Below are 23,821 nucleotides of genomic sequence, written 5' to 3' on the forward strand. Positions count from 1 at the left end.
CAAAATAATTGTAGGAGACATTTGCCTGGTTGGTGGATGAAACTGATAGGTCAACTCAATGAGCCCTGATTTAGGGTTTGAGACGTAGTTTCATTGTCTTGTTAATGACAAGTTTCTTAACCCCTATAGTATAAATTTTCTTATTTGTCCCATGGAGGTAAAGGTGCTTGCCTCACTGAGTTTCTTGGAGGTTCAAACAAAATCATGTATGGTGAGACCCTGGTACGGTGCCTGGTGCTAGGTAGAGATTTATTAAAATCAAGGTTCCTCAGAATGAGTTGGCCTTCTTCACATTTCCTCCTTACCCCGGGGTGACTCTTCTTGCCTCTTTCCAGAGAAGGAGGGGAAATGAATCTTGCTATTCTTACAGACTCCATTTTCATCCTTCAAACTATCCATGGTGTAACACCAGGGGGTAAAGGAGAAAGAAAAAAAGTAGTCCTCACTGAAAGCAAAACCAGGACCTTTAAAAATCAGCAACTTGTCAGAAAATTGACTGATCATACTAAGAAGCTGTGTTTTGTTTTTCTGTGATTATTTTTAGGGTGCACTATGAGAACAACAAATGTCAAGCAAACGACGAAAGAGATAAGGGGTGTTAGAAAAGATGTTGAGGCAAGAAGAGAACAAGCATTCCTTGGTCTGCCCCAAAGGCGGGCAGAATGTGATCGAACTGTTTTTGCATCTACAAAGGAGTCCAGGCATTTTCATTCTGTAAGAGAAAGAACTTGCTGCTGACAGGGGGAATGGATCGAATCATTCAAATCTGGAATCCTTATCTGCCTGGGTAAGTTTTCTTTCTCTCTCCAACCAAAAGTGCCACTGATCTAATAAAGTACATGAAAGCAACACAGGGGATCACTAATTCCCTTTTAGGATAATTTAAGAACCCTTGTCCAAAATTGATCTCCTATACACACAGCCTGGGAAACTTCTGTTGGTGGCCACTAAAGACTCATTCTTTGGGGTTAATAGGCAACTCATCGACTCCATTTATCAATGAAGAAAATGAAACTTAGAGGAGTTAAATAAATTTTGGAAATAATTCCAGACCTGGGGTTCAAACACATTTTGGTTGATTCTAAAAGCCTATGCCATTTCCATTGGTAAGTGTTGAAGACAGAAGGAGAGTGGAAAATGGGGAGTAGTCTTCTCATGCACTGATAGTGGGGACTTGGGGACAAGAACAAGTCACCTAAGGTGCGCCACACTTCCTCGCTGAGCTCTGTACCAGGCATCAGTGGAGGACCTGCAAGGTGACCCATGTCCCTCTGCCGGGGCAGGCAGCTGCTGAGGCTGCACCAGGAGACCAGGGGGCACGCGGGATCTGATCCTGCTACTGTCACCTTCTAGCCCAGTGATCCTGAGCAAGGGCTGCAGCCAGGGTCCTCCTCGATAATGGTGATCACAGGAGTATCTACCCTTCAGTAGTAATAAAGATCACAAATGAGGTCATCCACGTATAGCACCCAGTGCAATGTTGGATGCCTAAAGAGAAAGAAAGAAAGATGATTTTCGACCCACATCTTTTATCTTAGACTCCCATTCTTCTGGTGACAGAGAACAATTCACTTACCTTCCAGTGACGTGGTTATAAAATGATGTGCTCTCCCCTTCAACCTCAGCCCTGCCTCCCTTCTTCCCACCTCCCCGCCCTCTCACTACACACCCAGCCCTGCAACCCCGAGGGCATTGTGATTCCTCAGAGCTCCTTAAAATAAACTTATATTAAAAAGACATTCCCCCCAGATCTGAATACTGTTAACTCTGGCCTGCATAAAGCAACAACCTGCCATAGAATCTATTCCCACACCACCCTGTGCTCTTCCTCGTTTATTCCTTTTATAGTGATATTGTCAGCAGTTGGAGAAACAAAACCCAGAGCTTCATCTCACACTGAGTTGTGTTGCTATAACTGGGTATTATTTGCTTCAGTCCTTTTATCACACAAGATATATACTTGTGTGATTTCAGAAGGAGACATAACCCTCCTCCAGGCTGAATAGAACTGCCAGATCCGGGCCAAGTTTAGTCTTGCATTTTTATTTAGAAATAGCACTTAGAACTGCTTGGTGTTCATCTGTTCTTTTTCCATTCTAGAAAACCGACAGGTATGCTGAAAAGCCACATGGCTCCAGTGATCTACATCCATGTATCTGCTGAGGATAACAAAATATTTTCCATGTCCACCGACAACACTATTAAGGTCTTCACCCTTTCACATTTTGGATGCATTGTCCAACAGTTTCAGATAGAGAATGTGTTCGTTTGGTGTTTTCTTTCCCCTCTTTGCAGCTCTAGAGGTCTCTGCATTAGCAGATACTCAAATGGTAGTTACATTTGTGGGTTTGCTTTGGAAAAAGAAGATATGTGGGCAATCAAAGGGTAGTCTCTTAGAGAATTTTCTATACCTGGTGTTTTGTTGGGATGAGTAAACCTTAAAACATCTCAGTTCCTATTTGCATGCTGTCCTGATTCCCCTGGGAGAATGTGTGTTGGAGGATGAAGAGGGGGAGCAAGGGATGGAATGGGGACATGGGGGAGGCAACCATCCCTCGCTACTAGTGCTTACCTTATTTTGCAATACACCTAGGGCAGGTGGGCCCTTCCTGAAATGTTGTCTGTAAGACTTAGAATTTAAACACTTCTGACCCTGGTAGAGGTCATGGTATCATCACCTTCATTTTGTTTGCCTTCACACCTCTTTTTATATGTAAGGTCCTACCCACCTCTAAAATTCAGCTGCTTGTGACATTTGTAATGCACTTTTTTATACCAAAAAAAAAAAAGAAATTTTATTGATTTGTTTTATCCAGCGTTTCATATGCTTTTTCAGTGAATATGAAAAGTTTTCATGATTTTATCCATCTTTCTTTCTCGACTATCATGGGACCAGAGGGTGGGAGTTTAGAGCAGTCTGAATCAAAGGAATGCTGAAGCCTCAGGCAGGTCAGTATCATTGCTTTGCATAGATACGTAAAACCAGCTTATCGACTACACACATAGTAAATGATTTGTAGATGCTGTGGGCTGAATCACATCCCTTCAAAATTCATATGTTGAAGTCTTAACCACCAGTACCTTACAATGTGACTGTATCTGGAGATAGGGCCTAGAAAAAATTAATTAAGGTTAAATGAGGTCATATTGGTGGGCCCTAATTCAGTACGACTGGTGTCTTTATAAGATGAGGAAATCAGCACACTTAGATGGAGGTGTAACCACGTGAAGACATGGCAGGAAGGGGGTCATCTGCAAGCTAAGGAGAAAGTCCGCAAGAAACCAAACCTGCTTACACCTCGATCCAGGACTTCAATCCCTTACTGCACACTATACACAAAAGTTAACTCAAAACAGTCCATAGACTAAATGTAAAAAGAGCTACAATTTCAAAACTCTTCAGAGAAAACGTAGGAGTGAATCTTCATGACTTTGGACTAGGGAATGATTCCTTAGATACGCCATCAAAACACAGAGACGAAAGGAGAAAATAAATGAATTGGATGTCGTCAAAATTAAAACCTTGTGCCTCAGAAGATACCATTAAGAAAGCGGTTAGACCACCTACGGGATGGGAGAAAATGTGGCCAATCACACTTCTGATAAGGGAGTTGGATCTAGAATACAAAAAAACCCTGCGTGCTCAACAATAAAAACACAAATAGCCTGGGCAAAGGACTTAAATAGAAATTTCCTCAAAGAAAATATTAAAATGGTCAATAAACACAGGACAAGGTCCTCCACATTGTTAGTCATTATGGAAATGCAAAACAAAACCACCATGAATTACCACTTCATACCCATTAGGATGGCTGAAATCAGAAGATAGATGATAACAAGCATGGACAAGGATGTGGAGAAATCGGAGCTCTCCAGACCTTGCTAGTGGGAATTTAAAATGGTGCAACCACTTTGGAAAACATTTTGGTGGTTCTTCAAATGCTAGCCATGGAGTTACTATACGACCCACCCATTCTACTCCTAGATTTAAACCCAAGAGAATTGGAAACTTATGTTCACATAAATTCTTACATACAAATATTCATAGCAGCATTATTCATAACAGCCAAAAAGTAGAAATAACCCAAGTGTCCATGAACAAATGAACGGGTAAACAAAATGTGGTATATCCATACGATGAAATATTATGAAGCAACAAAAGGAAATGAAGCACTAATAGGTGTTACCACATAGATGGGCCTTGAAAAAGCTTATATTACGTGAAAGCCAGTCACAAAATGCCATGTTTTGGATGAGTCTATTTATATGAAATGTCCAGAATAGGCAAATCCACAGAGACAGAAACTAGTTTAGTCATTGCTGATAGGGAGTGGCCACTAATGGGTATGGGGGTTCTTTCTGAAATAATGAAAATGTTTTGAAGTTAGACAGTGGTGATGGTTGCACAATTCTGTGAATATGTTAAAACCCACTGAATTGTACACTTTAAAAATGTGAATTTTTGTGGGATGTGAATTATATCTCAATAAAACCATTATTTTGTAAAGGAGGGGGAGAGGGGAGAGAGAGAAGTCAAGGGGGACACCAAGGCTTTGGGCTAGAGCCCACTGAGACAGGGCAGATGGTGGGGAAGAGGAGCATAAGACCCGGAGCTCAGTTGTGGATGTGTTGGATAGGGTCATCCCGAGTTGAGGGGAGATGTCAGGGCTTGAGATATAAGTTTAGAAGTCATTAGCATTTAGATGGAATTTTAACCCATGGAGGGGATGAGATGGAAAAGAGAGCAAGAGTGAGCAGTGGGGAGAAAAGCCTCAAAGACTATGCTCTCACTGTGTGTGGGGGTACGCCATGGCTCCCGTAGAATGAGCTCAGAGTCAATGTCATGGCAACCATGAGGACATTTTACACAAAAGTAGGTGTTGAGATCATGGTCAATGATGCAACCAGGACCCACACTCAATTCAGTCCTCCAAACAAATTTGATTAAAATGGGAAGATTCATGGACTTCAGTATTTGATTTATTTTGAAAATCGAATCCATCCTAAGGTATCCTCCCAAGCCACAAAGTTGGAGACTTCATATTTTTAATGAGCTTTTTTTCCCCCAAAACTTAGCACCATCAGATAATCATAATTCTGTATGTGAGGACACGTATCCTATCCTATTTTCTTTTCCTAGTGCCTCTCCATTTTCTTCCAATCTAAAATCATGATTACAAGATTAGCTTCTTGCCTGTGATGATTCAGGCATATTGAATCACTTCCCAAAATGTGTTTAAAATATATTGAAATCCTATCTTGGAAATATGGTGTGTAATTTATTTCAGAATACATTATTCCTATCAAATAAAAAGTAATCAACCAGGACCCAGACAGCTAAATTTCTAGCATGCCTGATCAGATAGTCCTTGTCCTTTGAATTGATTTTTCAGCCCAAATATTTCACTTCTCTAAATCATGGGGACACAAGAAACGTTTCAGGAGTCTGCTGGTTTCTGGCATTACTCTAAAGGAGAGTAAAGTGACAGGTTCGGTTTTCTGTTTTCACTTGTTATTTTCTGTGAATTTAATATTGCACACTACGAAGAGGGCTGTTTTGTGTCAACAGGAATTAGTATAGAAAGGAAGTTATTTCCTGAAGGAAGGAAGCGTGGTGTGATAGTTAAGATAAGGCTTGTCACTGTAAAAAATAAACCCTATATTTTCCATACGTTGAGACAATAGAAATTTATGTGTTTGCTGTCATATATACCCAAGGCCAGTGCTCCTGGTGAGGGGCATTTTTTCTCCCATTCAAGAACCAGGCTGTCCTTATGCAAGGTCCTTTGGTTCTCAGAGTCTTCTTCATCCCAGGATAATGGACATGAGAGCAGATAAGGCATATCTGCCTCTTAAAAATCACAGCTATAAATGACCCATCACTTTCTCTCACACTCCACCACTGAGTTCATAATGCTGGGTGAAAGGGAAACCAGGAAATGCCTTAGTTCGGTGGCCAGTTCCCAGCAACACCTTTCCACTGTGGACCTCTGTGTGCATTTGGGGGCTGGAGCACAGCGTGCTTTGGAGAAATACAGACTTGAGTTTAAACTCTGAAACTACCAGAAACTAGGTGACCCTGGGTGAAGTATTCAATCCTTCTGAGCTCAGTGACTTAATTCTCTTGGACATTGGTCACTTTTCTGTAAAATGGAGGAAAGACCCACCTTGTAGCTTAGTTGTGCTCATAAAAGGTAATGTATGAACTATGCTCACCACAGAGTAGTTGTACTAGGTAAGACTCTTTTGAAACAAAGAGACAAAAATCCAACTCAAGTAGTTTAAGCTAAAAAGGGAGAATTTATTGGTTATTGAAACCAGATCATCAGACAGATGGCCTCATAGACAGCTGGGTTCAAAGATGGCACCGTTCTTCCCACGCTCTCTGCCTGCCTACTTTTGTCCACACTGATATCAACTCCTAGTGCAGAAAGGCTATCTCCTTCCAAATGGCTTGGGACCATTGATGTGTCTGAACTCACAACCGAACTCCAGATTCACTATCAGCTCCAGCCAGAAAAATCTAAGAGAAGACACAGATTGACCAGGTTTGGGTCTCTTGTCTCTTGCTTGCAATTAGAGAGGCCATTCTCCTAACAGAAGACAGGAGGGTGCTGGACAGGCCACAGATAAGTCAGTGATGCTAATTTGTTGTAACTACTTTTACTTTGGGGATTTAATGCCAACTTGCTGACTCAACCTCAACAACAGTAGGAAGAGTTCCTTCCTACCTTTCCCTTCCGCAGACCTCGTTGGGGTCCCTCAATAGCATCCCAATTGAGATCACTCTGCCAGGCTTCAGAATTACCTCATCCTTCCCCTCATCAAAACTTCCTCTCTTTCAGTAACATTACCTCATGAAGTAAGAAGAAATTACCAGATGAATGGATTCCCCTTGTGGTATAAGTGACTGATAAAAAACTGTGTGGTGTTACCTTTCTATCCAGGAAAATGAGCATTTTCAAACAATTCAATACTCCAGAAAGGAGTGGGGGATGCTCCTTGCACAAGTAGTCCTTGGGGTCACCTTTCCATGGGATTATTTTACTCTGTCACCCCCATACTGACCTCTCAGAGTGTATTGCTTCCCACTTTTTACATCATGACCTAAAATCACAGATGAAAAAGCAGGCTAGAACTTTCAAAATGAGTTTGCTACCTGCTGGGGAGAACTAAGGAAAATAAACAGTATAAATTCAACAAATAAAGAGTCTAGCTTAAGGGGTAAAGGCTTCAAATTTCCTGATAGCTGATTTGCTTCCCGGAGTTGCAAAGGAGGGGAAAGGAGCCCCATCCAAGTACATCCCGCCCAGTTGAGTCCTCAGGTTCTCCAGTGCAGCTCTGGAGGGAGATAAGCCTGAGAAGGACTCCCGCTTTAGCTGCTCACTGCGTCTGTAAGGGAGCTGGAACTCAATGGATTGTACCTACCTCCCAAACTTGGTTTAAGACCCTATTTGTTTGTAACAAAATGCCTCAAACTGGGTGACTTAAAGAATGGAAATTTATGTTTCACGGTTCTAGAGGCTGGAAGTCTAAAATCAAGGTGTCAGCAGGGTTGGTTCCTTCTGAGGCTGAGGGAGAGTTTGTTCTGTGCCTCAGCTTCCGGTGGTTTGCTGGCAGCCTTTGGCATTTTTTGGCTTATAGAAGCATCAGTCTGACACCTGCCTTCATCGTCACATGGTCTTCTCCCTCTTTCTGTGTCTGTCTCTGGATTTCCCCTTCTTACAAGGACACCAGTCATATTGTCTGGGGGGACCTATCCTACTCCAGCTTGACCTCCTCTTAACTAATTGCACTAGCAACAACACTATTTCCAAAGAAGGGCACACTGAAATACTGGGCGTTTTCAACATACAAATTTTGGGGGAGGACACAATTCAACCCATAACAGAGTAAAGGAAACAATGCATGGAAAGCATTTAACACAATGCCTGGCACTTGTCAGCTCACTAAGCAACGGCTGTCTTTGTGACGATTCTCTCTTCCCCGTTTTACACTTGGCCCATCTGCTCTTCCCCAGGGATGTGGCCATCCCTTGCAGCTCTCTTCAGATCACAGTTCCTTAAAATAATACAAGACCCATAGCATGGCTTACATAATAATCCTAATAAATGATCAACCGTAATATTATCACTCTAATCATATACCATTGCACCATGGCCTAGCAGCAATGCTAAACACTATTTTGTATAAATATTTGAAAATCCCTAGGATTTTAAATCCTGTAAGATAGGCATTATTATTAGTCACCCTATTTTATAGATGAAGAAACGGAGGGAAAGGGAGTATGGTAATTTGGCCTGGATTCCAACCCAGGCAGGGGGTTCTGGACCTCCATGTCCTTAACCAATAGCAACGCTGAAGTTTGTTCCCTGAACCCTCCAAATCTCTCCCCCGTGGCTGGTTTTGAGGAACTGTATTAAGAAATGGGAACATATCTGGGGGATAGAGGTAGCTCTTTGCACACATCAGACCCATGATACCAAACCTCCACTGTGAAAGAGGGTCCAGGAGAGGAGAAGCCACTGGCCGCTCCTCGTGGTGGGGGGTGAAGCTCAGCTCCAGGGTAGCTTGGCCAGAGGTATCTCCGCTTCTTGGGCAGCTCCAGCATGGCAGAGGGGCTCAGGAACAAGGGCCTGCCTTTCTGCTTCCTTTACAAAGGATAGAGGAGAAGGAAGCCCTTTTAACATGTTTCCTTTTGGCGAGGGGGAAGCAAGGCAGGGTTTAAACTTTGGACAGTCCTAACCAGACCCCCGCAACAGGTGACAGCTTTGGAAACAGAGCAAAGCAGCCTGATCAAGACCTCCAATTACTCTTTTCCTCATTCCCTTCTCAGATCTGGGATCTAGAGACCGACAGCTGCTTGTTTACCATCTCCTCCAAAGCCAGCGGTATTAAGGGGAGTTTGCAGCCTGCCTCTATCTCCCCCACTCCAGAGCCCTGTGTGTGGCCACTGACACCGTTGCCCTCCTACACCTGAGACTGAGGTATGAGGTTATTCTCTTGGCCCCAAGCTGTCAGTCCTCTAGAGGGTACAGCAGGGCCCAGTTAGCTGCTTGCAACCTTCTCTGGAACCATCCACAGATAAGATCTCTGGGTGAGCTCCTGAGCTATATGCCCCCATGTCTTTATCTTGCAGTATGTATTTGGTGAGCTCCCTTGAACATTTCCCATTAATTGCTCCAGCACCACCTCCGTAGATTATCCAAAAGTCTGGAATGTACCTCTTGGGCCCTTATCGACCCACTGGCCTTACCTCTACAGAGAATTGTCCAAGGAGCCCTGGGGGCTTTTAACTGCTGCAGCAGTGGGCCACGTGTGAGACCCTGTCCCTACAGCAAGGTAGCCATTCAAGGACAGCACAAGCCGCAGTGATGGGACAGGTCCTTATGGAAGGTCCCCTAGTGGGCTTTTCCTGCCCAGGGCCTCCATATCAGGGAGCTTGAATGCCTTCAAGACCCGTCTCCCTGATTCCTTTGCAAATGTTCCTTGGCACGCCTTCACCAGGCCACATTTCATTTCCTCCTCGGCCAGGAAAGAGGGCGCCTGGTTGCCTTTTCCACACTCAGGGAGGTCATTGACCCTTAGCATGAATGTCCACTTCAGTGCCTGTCCCTGGCTTGCTAGGCTGAGACCGCCTGGTCTTACTGGAGAGTTTAAATCCTGCCTCCTGGGCACTCACAGGTCACCCAGTGCAATGCTGCAGTTTTACAAATAAGCAAACAGAAGCCTGGAGAAGGGAATGAATTGCCCAAGGTCAAGCAGGGAGTAAGGAGCAGAGCTGGGACTAGAAGGCCTCTCTCAGGATGCCTGGCCCCATGCCTTCCCCTGTGTGCGGCTCCTCCCACCGGAAGGGCAGAAGTCTGTCTGAGACACTGAATGGGAAGGAGAGCTTAATTTGTTTGTGTGTTTAATTAGACAATGGGAGGCACATTGTCTAGTCTTCCTTCTCCAGAGCCTGCAGAGCTCCTACGAGGTACCTGTGAGCAGTAGAGAGAATGGGCTCTGCCTCCCTGGGTCCAGTGGTCTTGGGGTAAGTCATACCCCTGCCCTTGGTCTTGGCAGGGCTGGCAGGGCACATCACCTCTGCTTTGAGAACTTTCAGGCCCTCTCCGTACTAAAACGAGGAACATAATTAGAGCCTCACGGTTCAAATATGGCCTATGATTATCTCCCCCACCCATTTACCGCCACTTGCTGCCCTGACATAAGTACATTCCTCATTCCTGCCTGCAGCTTTTCCCCTCACTGTTCGGCAGGATGACAGATCCCAAATCCGTAGTCTTTGAAAACTAGGGAAAGGAGGCAGAGAAGGATTAGGCTGAATATTGTGGTTTGCAGGGTTCACATCCCATCTATATGATAACGACAACTGGATTTCCTGAGCCAAAAATGATGGCATACTGTCTCGGAAAGTGGGTTTTTAAAAAAAAATTGTGTCGGGTGCCTGGGTGGCTCAGCCAGTTAAGCGTCTGCCTTCGGCTCAGATCCTTATCCGAGGGTCCTGGGCTTGAGCCCCGTGTTGGGCTCCCTGCTAGTCTCTCTCTCCCTCTGCCTGCCTCTCCCACTGCTTGTGCGCTCACTCTCTCTATCTCACCCTGTCAAATAAATAAATAAAATCTTTTAAAAAGATTTATGAACATATGCATAAGAAGAACCTTAAATATATTTACTGTGTTCGGTGATTAAATCACAGATCAAGAATTAACTTTACAGGGGCACCTGGGTGTGCCTCAGGTGTTAAGCGTCTGCCTTCAGCTCAGGTCATGAACCCAGGGTCCTGGGATCCAGCCCTGCATCAAGCTCCCTGCTCAGCGGGAAGCCTGCTTCTCCCTCTCCCACTCCCCCTGTCCCTCTCTCGCTGTATCTCTCTCTGTCAAATGAATAAATCTTACAAAAAAAGAAAGAATTAACCTTACAGAAAGGTGATCAGATTTCACAGCATGAAAACTCTACTGAGAAGTCCAGAACGTAAGGTTGCTGCCTGTGCCTGTACCCACCCTTCCTAACGTTTCCCCTGAGGCCATGGGGAAGGCTCGCAGGGATGGGGAGCACCTGGCAGAATGACTGCGTGGTCATCGATACTGCCAGGCGTGCAAGTGTGAGCTCCCCGCTCAGGATACCAAAGCAACCTGCTGAAAGACGGGACTGCAGTCAGTCCAACGGCTGTTTGTTCTACGTGGAGTCCGTGTGTAGAAAAACAACTTGTTAGATTGATTTTCCTTTTTTTTTTTTTTAAGCAAAGTGAATGAAATTCCACCTCGTGGCTAGAACAGCCCCCATCTCTAGTGCCAACGCTTAGGAGTCACATGATGTCTGCCTGTCCCTGCTCTGTCGCAGGGAACCTTGTGATCTTGATCTCGTTAGCTGGTCCTTCTTAGCCTTCTGGTAGTGTCCTCATCTGTGAAGCGGGGAGACTCAGTGCCTTCCTCCCGGTGTTGGGGAAGGGGTGTAGGGAACCCCAGGAGGCTCTGGCTCCAGGCCTAGCACTTTCTTTCTGGGACTGTGTCTCCCACGCCCTTCCCTTCTCTTTCCCTACAGGCCAGACTTCCCCTCAGAGCAGTCCAGAGACCATTCATGGGAAAGTGCTCATTGTCCTTCTGCCAATGCCATTCTTCCTTGAAAAAGATTCCTCCCACTGGGAACAGTCTGGCACTAAGCCGGAGATTTCAGATCCACGGAATCTCTATTAGCGGCCCAGCCTTGGGGCCGAGCACTGGAGGGACCATCAGGAGAGAGGACAGAGCGGTGGTACTGACAACCAACATTCATTTATTAAGTGTCCCCCGCTCACCAGACTTTTCCAGACATTTGACATCCTTTTCCTCACTTACTCCTCACAAAATTTCTATGGGGTTCCATTTAACAGATGAGGAAATGAGTGCAAAGCAACTGGATTGCGTAACTCCTAGAGCTATCCCTTCTGCGCACTGTCTTCGCAGAGGGGGCACACGGGACCAAGCCCAAGTACAGAGGTGCGCCCTTGGCCCTGGGGTGCCATGGGAAGCATGCTGCATGGCCTTGTCCCTACTGTGAGTGAGAAACGCTGCCCTTAAGACTCGAAGACTAGGGACGGGATGTTACCGCTGGTGTTTGTTTGAGGGAAGATGTAAATTCATAGGGAAGAAGGTCCACTGTGTAGCCTTAAGAAATCACACTCCTCCTGCCCTAAATAGGAGACATGTGGTATCATGCTCACTGAATACCAGTTATGCTGTGTGAGGGTCTGTGGGAAGGACATTGTATAGGTTTTTTCAACGAATCCTCAAAACAACCCTTTAAAGTAGATACCATTATCCCCACTTAAGAGATAAGAAAGAGAGTTTTCAGCAGTTAAACAATCTGTCCAAGGTCACAGACCCATTTTTATCCTCTTAACCTTTTTTCCTTTAAAGATGTTTATTTCTTCATTTGAAAGAGAGAGAGTGATCACGCAAGCGTGGGAGGAGAGGTGGAGGCGGGGGCGGGGGAGAGAGAGAATCTTGAGCAGACTCCATGCTGAGCCTGGAGCCCAACAGGAGGTGGGGCAGGGAGCCTCAATCTCATGCCCCTGAGATCACGACCCTGAGATCATGACTTGAGCCAAAACCAGGAGTCATATTCTTAACCTACTGAGCCAACCAGGTGTTCCTGTCCTCTTAACTTTTCTTAATAAAGCAATAGATGCCTCATCCACAGTAGCCATGTCATACATTCGGTTCAGGTTTTCATCCCAGTGAGATTCGGTTGTCTTTGCATATGTTCTTGCCAGTCCTTGTTTCAGAGATTAGTCATCACCATGGTTTTATTAAGTATTGAAAGAAATAGATTATTTGGTCTGTTGACCAAAAATGTTTTATGATGACTCAGTCGCAGTTCATCTCAAAGAAGGTAGATTCCTGCATAGTTTGGGCTCATACTTATCAAGAAGCATTTTCCCTCCAGATTTATCAGAATCGCCTGTGACTCCAAAGACGCCAAACTTCTGGTCTCAGCATCCTGCACCGGCCTGTCCCTGGCCCTGTTCAACTTCTTCCCATCTCCACCCTGGAGTGTCCTCCTTCCTCCTCTTCTCTTACACACCTCAACAGTCCCTCAAGGTCCAACTCAAGTGCTAGCTCTTCCACAAAACTTGTCTTCACTGCCCTGGACTCATACAGGCACCTCCCTCTTCTTGACCACCCAAGTCGGAGCCTCCCATGTGCTGCTGGATTCAGTTCTCACTTGTCCTGCTTTGTTTCACACACGTGAGCCTTGAGTCTCTAATCATTCGGCAGGCACTGAGGGGAACAAGCAGCTCATCTATGTTTCCCTCTTCTTCTTTCTTAATCTGTCAAAACCCTTCTTATTCTTCAGTGCACAACTCTGGATCTCAGCTCCTCTGAGAAAAGTCTCTAGATCCCTCCCACACCTAGGCAGAATGAAGGGCTCCATTAGCATTTGGGCTCCTAATTCTTGCTAACACAGTCAGCCTCCTTCAATAGCATTACTTTTGATATGCATATCTTCCCTGCCTGTGGGTGGTAAGGAGATGTTGAATTGAGATATAAATACTCTCTATCTCTCACTGTATTAGGCACACGCTGGTAATAAACTCTCAGATACGTACTGAATCGAGTTATCAATTTGAGTATTTGCTCACCTTGCAGATCTGTGTGAAATCTTTACAACACGTGCTCACTGTCACGATCCACAGCATCTAAGCCACATTGCAGCCTATATTTGTGGAGGAGAGAATGTAGGCCAAGATCTTCATGATGCTTAAAGTTATGAATACCACTACACCACATTTTATTCTTCGAGTTGCATAGCAGAGTGCTAGGGACCACCAACTTCCAATGCTTCTGAAAATGCTTGAAAAGGGCACCTTGCAAACTAATAAATATGCAATTAAATGTTTTCAATGCGTGACATGGGAACTGCAACTTTGACACATCCACATACCCAGTTACATGTAATATGGAAGTTTACTTTTTTAAGAATAACGATAATTTTTCATCAACAGAGCAAATAAAGCAAAAACAATAAACATTTGTAAATATTTTAAAATTTAATAGTAAAATTATATTTCATTTGGGATGTGGTTGCATTTTAATATGTTTAATTGAATGGGAACTTCAAAAGGAAGAATCACTTGGGGCAAGGAAATTCTTAGAGGAGCCCTGCTAGGGCATGAAATCCCCTCTACAATGCACCTAAAGAGGATAAATAGCAAGTTTAGACTTCTCTTGATTATAAATAGAACCCTAAAGTCATTTTTAAAGATATTTTAATTGCTCGCTTCAATCTTTTCACTCCCATTACCTGCAGTAGCAGGTGGTGTTCTTAGGGGAATTTCTTTTTATGGAACAAACGTGTGACTGTTTAATCACTTCACAGGAAGACAGGTCCACAGGGAGGATGTCTCCTTTGGGTGTCGATCCAGGGCTATCTTCCTCACTCTAGGCCCTTCTGCTCATTCTTCCATGCCGACTGGTATTTCATTCAGTTCTGGACCTCAACCATATTACAAATCATTGCATGTTGTGGAACTTTGGGATGTTTGCAAATGTCGGAATAACTAGAGTAAAGCCCAGTAATGCTAAGGGTCTATTGCAATATTAAGAAGAACAAATGGGTGCACGTGAGCTGTAGACCCTGACATTGTAAGAAGACAGAGGGGAAGGAAGCAAAGTGTACACTACAAAAATCTCGCCTCAGGTACTTGAAATCAACACCAGTGAGAGCATGCCTTCTGGTTTCTGGATTGAGAGACCTGGAAGTTTCTCTATGTCGATGGAGCAGCCTCTTTTACAAAGTGAAAGACTAAAAGGAACAAACAGTAGTTCAGAGAAAGAGTGGTGTCCTCAAGCATTTCTCCTCCCACACTGTCACTGCCTTTGGGGGCAGGCTCCAGAAAGTCTACCCCAGAGGACGCTGTCCTTAGGGTGGGCACTTACCTACCCGAAGTCATGAAAGACGCCACTCCACTCCCTTTACAGATGATTCTCATTCAAGGTTGCTCAAGGGATGGGGCTGAAACAAAGCAATTCCAAGACTGGAACTAGCTGGACTGAGCGAAATCTTAAGTTTCACTCATTTGTGGAACATCAGGAATAGCAGGGAGATCGGTAGAAGGAAGGGAAAAATGAAGGGGCGTAAACAGTAGGGGAAATGAACCACGCGAGACTATGGACTCCTGGAAACAAACTGAGGGTTTTAGAGGGGAGGGGGGTAGAGGGATGGGTTAGCCCGGGGATGGGTATTAAGGGGGGCACGTATTGCATGGAGCACTGGGTGTTATACGCAAACAATAAATCATGGAACACTACATCAGAAACTAAGGATGTACTGTAGGAAATGATGTACTGTAATGAAAAAAAAAGAACATTTCTGTCATAAGAAAGTGAAAAAAAAAAAAGCTGAGGGTTTAGAAGACATGTCCTTCCCTCCAAACAGGCCATCTTTCTCACTCAGCTTTGCCTTGGTGCCGAATAAATTTTGCTGCTCAAAATTCAATCCACACCTATTCCTCTGAGCCTAGGTAGTCAGGAGATTTTTATCCAAAGATTTCTAAATTTTCTAATCTTCTCACTGAGTGTTACAGATAAATTGTGTTCCCCCAAAATTCGTATGTTGAAGTCCTAACCCCAGCAGCTCAGAATGTGGCTATATTTGGTGATAGAGCCTTTAAAGAGGGTATTAAACTAAAACGAGGATGTTAGGGTGGACGCTGACAATCTGACTGGTGTCTCTATAACAAGAGGAAATTTGGACACATAGAAAGACCCTGGGAGTGCACGCACAGGGGAAAGACCATGTGAGGACACAACCAGAAGGTGGTCATTTGTGAGCCAAGAAGAGGCGTCTCAAAAGAAACCAAACCTGCCAGCAACTTGATCTCGGACTCCCAGCTTCCAGAACCATAGGAAACTAAATGTCCATTGTTAAGTCCCCCACTCTGTGGTATTTTGTTATGCAGCCCCAGCAAATGAACACACTGAAGTAAGCCATTGGATATACAGATGGATACTTTCAGGGTAAATTTTCATCTTTTTTATCTAAGACACTAGACTTCTAAAGGCAAATTCCCTTTAATTTGATAGCCATTATCTCTGGGTCATTTATTTTTCAACTTCTGGATACAGGTGGTAAAAGTGTGGGACTTTGAAACAGGAAGGCTGTTGTCTGGATTCATTGGGGCTCATGGCAGTGCTGGAATCACATGTCTGACCTTTGACACCAGTGGAAGAAGGTAAGTATCTTCTTCAGTCTCTTCAACCATTAATCAGTGAGATCTCTGACATGACTTCCTGACAGGAGACTGTTTCCTAAGTTAATCACGGGGGCAGAGACGGCTGTCTGAAAATATGGAGCTACAACAACGGACATTGTCTGCACACACTGAAACACGGCAAGTCGCTTCCTACCAAGGGTCCACAGCACGTAATGATGTGAGATTGGGCATTTGTTGTCAGTGCAGAAGAAACAAATGAGATGGCGTCTAGAACGCATGTAACAGCCCTACATCCTTTTCCTCTGGCACTTCGTTTTACCAATGACTCTAAACTTGTACTGAGGAGAGCCATACTTTACATAAATAGATGTGCTCCCAGCCAAGCCTCGTGCACTTGGTCCTTTATTACCCGATATATTTATCTGAGTTCTTAGATGAGCTTAACTTTTCTAAACATTTTAAACATCACATAAGTCAAAATCTAGATGAACAAACTAAAAGCTGGTCTGTTTTGTGCGTTGTTGTGATTTGTTTCCACTTGTTCACGTGCTGTGCCTGATCTTGGTAGAATTTCCACGATTCTGACCTGTCACCCTTCTATGAGGAAGATAAGAGGCAGACAGTTTTCAACTACCAGAGACTGTAAATGAAGTCGAAGTTAAAAAGACAAAAATCACCCCGGGTAATGAGTTTGTGATTTCCAGGTCTGCTTTTGACTTGCATACACTCACTTGTTCGCTCACTCGCTCGCTCAGCAAGTGCCGGGCACCGTGTAGAGTCCTGTCAGCAGAAGGCAAGCCTCTTCCAGAGCTGAGCAAGGGCAGGGTCAGCCTTTTAGGGCAATGAGTGTGGCAGGAAACCAGCAGTGCTGTGATGCCTTAAAAGACAGCTAACTGTGGTCTGAAAACTAGAAAGTCAGTACTGAAGTTTTCCCCAGTCATCAGTTTAGTTGAGTTAATATGTTTAAACTGATTCAAGAACCAGTAAAGAAAAATGTCTAATATACTTTGATAATGTGATCTTTCTAGATGAAAAGCAAAATGAAGTCTGTGATTGTACCTACTTGGAGGTGAACCAAAATAAGTGAGTTATATTCAGCTTGGATATAGAGAGGCATCTTTTTTATACAAAATCTATCCTAGAGGAGGACACTGAGACAGTGAAGGGAATTTTCCAGAAGGAAACGTGTCAAAAAATTTCCAAGGATCCCAGTTGCTCCCTGATGGTAATTTAGGCAACTAGGCTCTTCTAGAATATTGGAAGCAATTCTCTGCCCATTTCTATGACTGTTTAGAGATAGAGATAGAGAACATTGTATCTCTCCACCAAATGCTTTCTGAAGGAATAAAGCACAGACTAGATTACTAGAGCAATTAGACTAGATTCAGCACACACAAGTCAAAAATTCCATAAATTCTCTCCTGAACACTAAGGGTAAAAACAATTCCTGACCAGATTCTGTTCGTGCCCTTGCCTCCATGGTTCAACCATGCTCTTAGGATTGAGTAACCCTCAGGAGGGTTAGAATGGAGTAGCATCTGTAGATCTTGGAAATTATAGATCCCTTAAGCACCAGTGGAAACACTGACCCTAATTTATCCAATCACATTTTATCTTGTTCTTCATAAAAAATGCTCTGGCTCTCTCCATTTATCACATAGACGGGGCAAAATTAAACCACGGTCTTGAATGCAGGCAAAAATCGAAGAGATGCTAAGCTTAAGTACTGAAATGTACTACTCTGTTACTGTTCTAGGTGTATCATAGCTGTTGGATGGGACAGAAGAATAAATGTGTATTTTGTAAGTGAAATGTACAAAATTAGGTATTAGGTATTCGAAACCCTGCTTCAGACTGCTATCCTCCTCCCCCGACCTGTGAATTCTTTTCCCACTAAAAACAATACTTGCAGCAATTCTTCATGCTTCTGCTCTCTATTACAAGTCAAACCATGATATAGACAGAAGAATATCCCCCTCCTTCCATTTCTCCCTTTAAGAAACCTTTTTTACTTTCTTTTATGCTTCAGTTTTTCCCTCTAGTTGTCTCTTTTATGGGAAGAAGCGTAATGACTCTGCACCCAATTCTGGGAGACAGGTGGTTCCCACACCAACAAGCAACTCTCTGACACCAGCTCGTGTCCTATAATTCAGCTCAATCCTGACACCATCTACCCAGAGATGGTATTGTATCCTACAGGTTACAGGCTCAGTCCCACAAGCCTGTCCTTCTTGCCCTCCACCTTCAGACACCTCCCACGCTCTCATCACTTAAGAAATTCCAAGGCTTTTAGGAGCTATCTGCCAAAAATGGGCACCAAGACCAAATACCTGTTTCTTATCGTAAATCGCAATACCACAAAGTGTTAGCTTGAAGAGCTATCAGAGCCATACAGGGCATCCTCGGGAATCCAAAGCAGCCCGTACCTGGAACGCGTATCTCTCTACGCCTTGCCTCATAGTCTTACCCCTTGTACAGGTTGGCATGCTCCCTCCTCCCCAGCATGCAGGGGCTTCAGCTGTACCTTGCACACACTCATCCCTAACTGAGGGTTAACTTCTCTGTCAACTTTCCACCCCTTTACTTTCTTCCTTCTTCCTCCCACCTGTCTTTAGGCCCTGGTCCCTCTCTAAGTGGAAAGAGGAGATGAAATGCCATCCATAAGCAGCTCTATGGGAAAAAAATATTTTTATGGCTTAGAGATGGGGAAGGGATTCAGAGACAGGGGAAGCTGAAAATGCTGACTGAAACTAAGTTTTAAATCTACCTGTGACATTTTCTTTCCCCTGCTTGCTATGCTGGATGGTCATGGATTTCCAACGGTCCTTAAACATTGTAAATTCTTTATTCATTTGAAGGTGTGCTGTATTTCACAGCCTGAGCCTTGCATCCCCAGATGATTTGAAAGATGACTACCTGAGAAGCCCTGACGTTGAATTCGTCCTTTGGTATTATAGGTTCCTGAGCCGGAGACTTTGTTTGAACACATGCAACAGTTATGGGTTTTATTATGAAGGTGAAGCTATGCAGACCATCCAGGAGAGTTTGTCAGTTGACATATGATTTGTTGAAATGCAATCACCCAAACGTCAGAGTGGATTGCTTTTTATTCCCACTAGCACTAGGGGAATTTGCTTTGACATTTCAAAAATCTACATCACTGGTGGGGTGAGGGGTAGGGTTATGAAATGTGCCAACACCTTCTCTCTGAAGTTGTGAGTGTGTTGGCAGCTCATTTTACTGCTTATACAACGTCTCCTCTTTGGCTTTGAATACAGGATACACCATGTGACTTTCATCACTTCTGGAAGCCACAGCCACACTGGCAGGATGACCTGGTGAGCCCTGGTCCACTCTCTGGCTCTCAGCCCAAACAGTGGCACATGATGAGGATATCCCTCACTTAGAGGCTCACCCTAACTCTCCTGGGCCTGCCTCTGTCATGATAGGATTCATGACTGGTCCAGGTAGAACCAGGAGCACTGAGCTCCAAGCAGCTGCTTCCCCTCCAGGAAGAGTGATGGCCCTGTGTTCAGATGGGGGTATGGGGCCACAGAAACCAATCCATGCAGCTCTCTATGAGCTCAGCCAGCACTCATGCAGTGCAGGAATAGCAGCCAAGATGTGGTGGGTGTAACTTTCCTCAAGAAGCATCTACTTCCTTCCTCTGCTTGGCATGCAAAATTATATGCAATTACTGTGTCATCCTTGGGCAGCCAGGGAGCCTAAGAGATGACAATATTCCCTGTGACTTGTTGGGGTCCTATAAGCAGGGGACTTCTTGTGATTCTTATTAGCAGAGTGCCTCCCCCCAACTTTCTACAGCCTCCCAGGGTTGAATGACCTTCCTCAAAATTGCCTGGATGCCAAGCCAATAAGAAAGTGCTAAGAAAGAAAAGTCACTGTGCCCAACCATCAGCTGCCATGGCTCAACCCTATCTTATACCCCCATAAATATTCCAGAAGGTGCAGTCACTAGAATACAAACTCCATGAAGCCAGACCTTGTCTGTCTTCACCATGACCTTCCCAGGACCTAGCCCAGCATCCAGTTTATAGCAATGCAATTAATTTGTTTTCATTCAACTAGCATATACCCCTATTGTGGGCCAAGTGTGCTTTATTCACTGAAGATGAAGTGATGAGCAAAATGGTCATCTCAGGATCTCTGCCTTCCTGGAGTTTGCAGATTAGTGATTATTGAGTGAACGAACAAAGTTAGGCAGAAAATGCCCCAGAAAAGGTGGCCATTGCAAGGATGAGCATTATGCAAGTCAGCGAAGTGTTAGTTCATCCAAACATTTATTCATTAAACTATTAGTTCACTCAACATGTATTTTTGAACAGTTTCATAGTGTCGTGCTTAGTGGATAGGTCCAAAAGATACAATGTGAATAAAATGTGATTCCTGGCCCAGAATCTCAAAGACTAGTGAGGAGATAAACTAAGGAAATAATAAACATACAATGTAACAGGTGCTATAATAACATATAAGATGCTGGAGAAGCCCAGAAGTGGGAACCACTACCTTTGCTCTAATATCACACAAGATATCAAAAGATTGCTAGGATTTTTCCAGGAGGCCAAGGTAAGGAAAGCAATCTAGATGAGGGAAAGGGGGAAGCACGTGGCAAGTGGGGAAGCATGAAAAGCATGTTGTTTGGAGGATTATAAAAAGTTTGAGGAGGAAATTGAGGTTGGAAAGTTAAGTTAGAGCTTGACAGTCATGCTAAGGCATGTACGCCTCACTGCAGGTAGTGGGGGACCACAGGAGGAGGATTCCAGACGTATGTGGTCACAAATCACAAAAGAAGGCAGGATTTGGCAGAAGATTGTGGGAAAGAGAGAGCCATTGACCTTCTCTTTTCCAGCCGTCTTCTCTTTTCCAGCTGTCTTAATCCACCACCTTTCCAGCCACTTTCAGGCAGAAGGGACATCTTAGATGACATGGGTGGGTCCTCAAGGGACACTCTGTGGAAAGAATGTGAGGGAAAGGGAGAAAAAAAGATCTTGACAATGCCAAGAGAAGCCAATCCTCTTTACAGGGAAACTACACCCCAGTGAGAAAGTTGAAATGATAGTGACCAAAAAAAAACTCCATTTTAGTTTCTCATCTTTCTTAAGGATCTGTATCCAAATCTTCCTTTCGAGGAGAGTAGGTGATCTCAGTTCCTCATCGCATATATAAGCTGCAGATGGGAACCCTGTAGGAATCAAGTCAAGGGACAGCACACTCTGGATTTTAGACCTGAGCTATTGGGAAGCCAAACCACCTTGGCCAGAGCTGATTTCCATTATCCCATTGCCATCAACATTTCAGCCCCAAATAGGCCTCCTTGCAAATACTACGCTTGCCAGTACTATGGGGAGGTCAGGAGGCTTCTAGGAGTATCACTTCCCTGGGGAAAGTAATACAACTGACCCAAAGAGAGACAGCACTTCTCTGGCTGACCTGTACACAGCCTCCTGCATGGAGGGATGCCCTGATCCCTGGGGCAGGGCCACAAGTTTCCAGGTGAGTCTTCGATGTGGGCAAGCACAGAAGGAGGAACCCATCTGCATCCTCTGTCTTAGGCATCAGATGAAGGGGAGCTAGCCGGGGGTGATTGGTGATTTGACTTCTTACCCTGTCTCTCTCCATGTCTCTTTCTCAGAACCATGGGCACAAAGAGGACATCCTCTGTGTGGCTCAATGCCCACCTTTTCTTCTTGCCACCTCCAGTTACGATGGGGAGGTCATTATTTGGAATGTCATCTCAGGCCACATATACTGCAAGCTGAATACTCCCAGCCCCTCTGATGGTGCAGAAGACAGAAAAGGTCGGTGAGGGGTAGGCTTCATGGCTGCTCTGCACAGGCCCCAGCAGGCTTGGTTTCTTGGCATGTCCTAAAGAGATCTCAGTTCTGGACAGCTTCCCAGTTAGAAGGGATTAGCCTGGTTTCAGGTTTAACCTGTCAGCTGGATATTCCCAGAGCTGGGAGGGAGTTTAAGAGTCCAGCCAGTTCAGTCCACATCCCCAGGCACTCATACATCAGAGGCTGTCTCAGACCAGCCTACCACCTCCGGGAGCATTTTCTCATCCACTGTCCATCCACCCTCTCCCCTGTTGAGTGCCTTGGGCTTTGTTATAGTGCCGATTTTACCCCTCTGTCTTTACGGGCTCCTTTTGCCCAGCTAGCAAGCCTGTTCTCCCAACCCACCTCAAACATCATCTTCCGATGTGTCACTCAGCTATGTGCCCTCAGTCTTTATGTCACCCTCTCCATCAGCCCCCTTGGGTGGCCCCCAGGGTCCTAGAGTCCCCACATTGCCCGTGACCCCCTATACTCTGCCACATGGATCAATCCTTATTACTTGTATGTATACACACACACATACACATATATGTATTTTAAAGATTTCATTTATTTATTTATTTTGACAGAAAGCACACACAAGCAGTGGGTGGGGAGGGTGGGGGGAGAGAGAGAATCTCCAGCAGACTCCCCACTAAGCATGGAGCCCGATGTGGGGCTCCATCCCAGGACCCTGAGTTCATGACCTGAGCTGAAACCAAGAGTCAGACACTCAACCAACTGAGTCACCCAGGTGCCTCTTATTACTTGTATATTTCATTGCAAAACTTTTCCCCACCCTCCCATCCATTCTCCCTAATTTTTCTGCCCTCGTTCCATTTCTTCAAGACCGTCTCTCTCTGCTAATGTGATCACGGGCCCGCTCATTCATGTCTTCATTCAAAACACACTGTTGAGTTCCTGCTATGTGCCAGGCCCAGTACTAGGTGTTGGGGCTGGTAACCACACTCCTCTCCCTCCAAGCCATGAACCCTTCTAAAAACACACTTATCTATCAGTTTCATGGCTGGCTGTGCTGGATGGAAAACCATGGGGACACACAGTCAAAGACTTCCTACCACTCCTTGCCCTGCTTCCAGAGTCCAGGCTCCTCCTTTCCAAGTGGCAGTCTACAGACACTCATCTGTCAGCAGCCGAGGGACCCACTACCCCACACCCATGGAGCCTCAACAGGGAGACAGAGGGCACTGGTGATTTTACATAAAACTGGGGAGTTCTTGCATCTCCTGAAACCCAACCAGCAAACCCTCAGAGAACCCCACCCTGCAATCCCCAGCTTGAGGCGTCTGATAGCTTCTTAGCCAAGGAACAGCTCTAATGACTCATTTGATCAGAAAATATCTTTGAGCCATTCCCATGAGCATAACCTTGAGGGAGATGCATAGAAAAGACTAGAGAGAGATGTGGGGCTTGATGCTGCCTTCAAATGGCTCACAGTCTAAATTCAGAGACAAGCTGTGCATGCCCAGCAGGTAAAAGACTGGTAACGCAATGCAGTCAGCCTCTGGACTGAAGTGCTTGAGAGACACTCTGGAAGGCAGTGGCTAGAAACTGAACACCACGCGATTAAAAAGAAATTCTTACCTGTAGACTTACTCTCCAGTCTGTTCCTACCCCCTTTACTATAACATTTAGAAAGATTCTTCTATGAGGTTCTTTCTGCCAGTGCCTAAAACTTTTAAAAATCTTTGGGGAAAAAGTGGTGGCATTTCCTTCTAAATGATTATTTTCATTGCCATTAAAATGAAAATAAAGTCACTGGCCAAGAATG

The 23,821-nt window shown here is 44.7% G+C and overlaps 1 protein-coding gene across 1 annotated transcript in view; it reads left to right on the top strand.

Annotated features, from left to right (window-relative positions):
• LOC103664412 (WD repeat-containing protein 49) overlaps window positions 1-23,821 on the top strand; it is a 113,522-nt gene that overhangs the window by 71,943 nt on the left and 17,758 nt on the right. Inside the window, 6 exon segments of the mRNA XM_040620917.1 lie at window positions 16,107-16,217; window positions 16,279-16,372; window positions 17,224-17,278; window positions 17,952-17,997; window positions 19,474-19,533; window positions 21,849-22,014. Coding sequence (XP_040476851.1) covers window positions 16,107-16,217; window positions 16,279-16,372; window positions 17,224-17,278; window positions 17,952-17,997; window positions 19,474-19,533; window positions 21,849-22,014 — 532 coding nt within the window.

Source organism: Ursus maritimus, unplaced genomic scaffold (genome assembly GCF_017311325.1).
Source record: "Ursus maritimus isolate PB19 unplaced genomic scaffold, ASM1731132v1 scaffold_10, whole genome shotgun sequence".
NCBI lineage: Eukaryota > Metazoa > Chordata > Mammalia > Carnivora > Ursidae > Ursus > Ursus maritimus.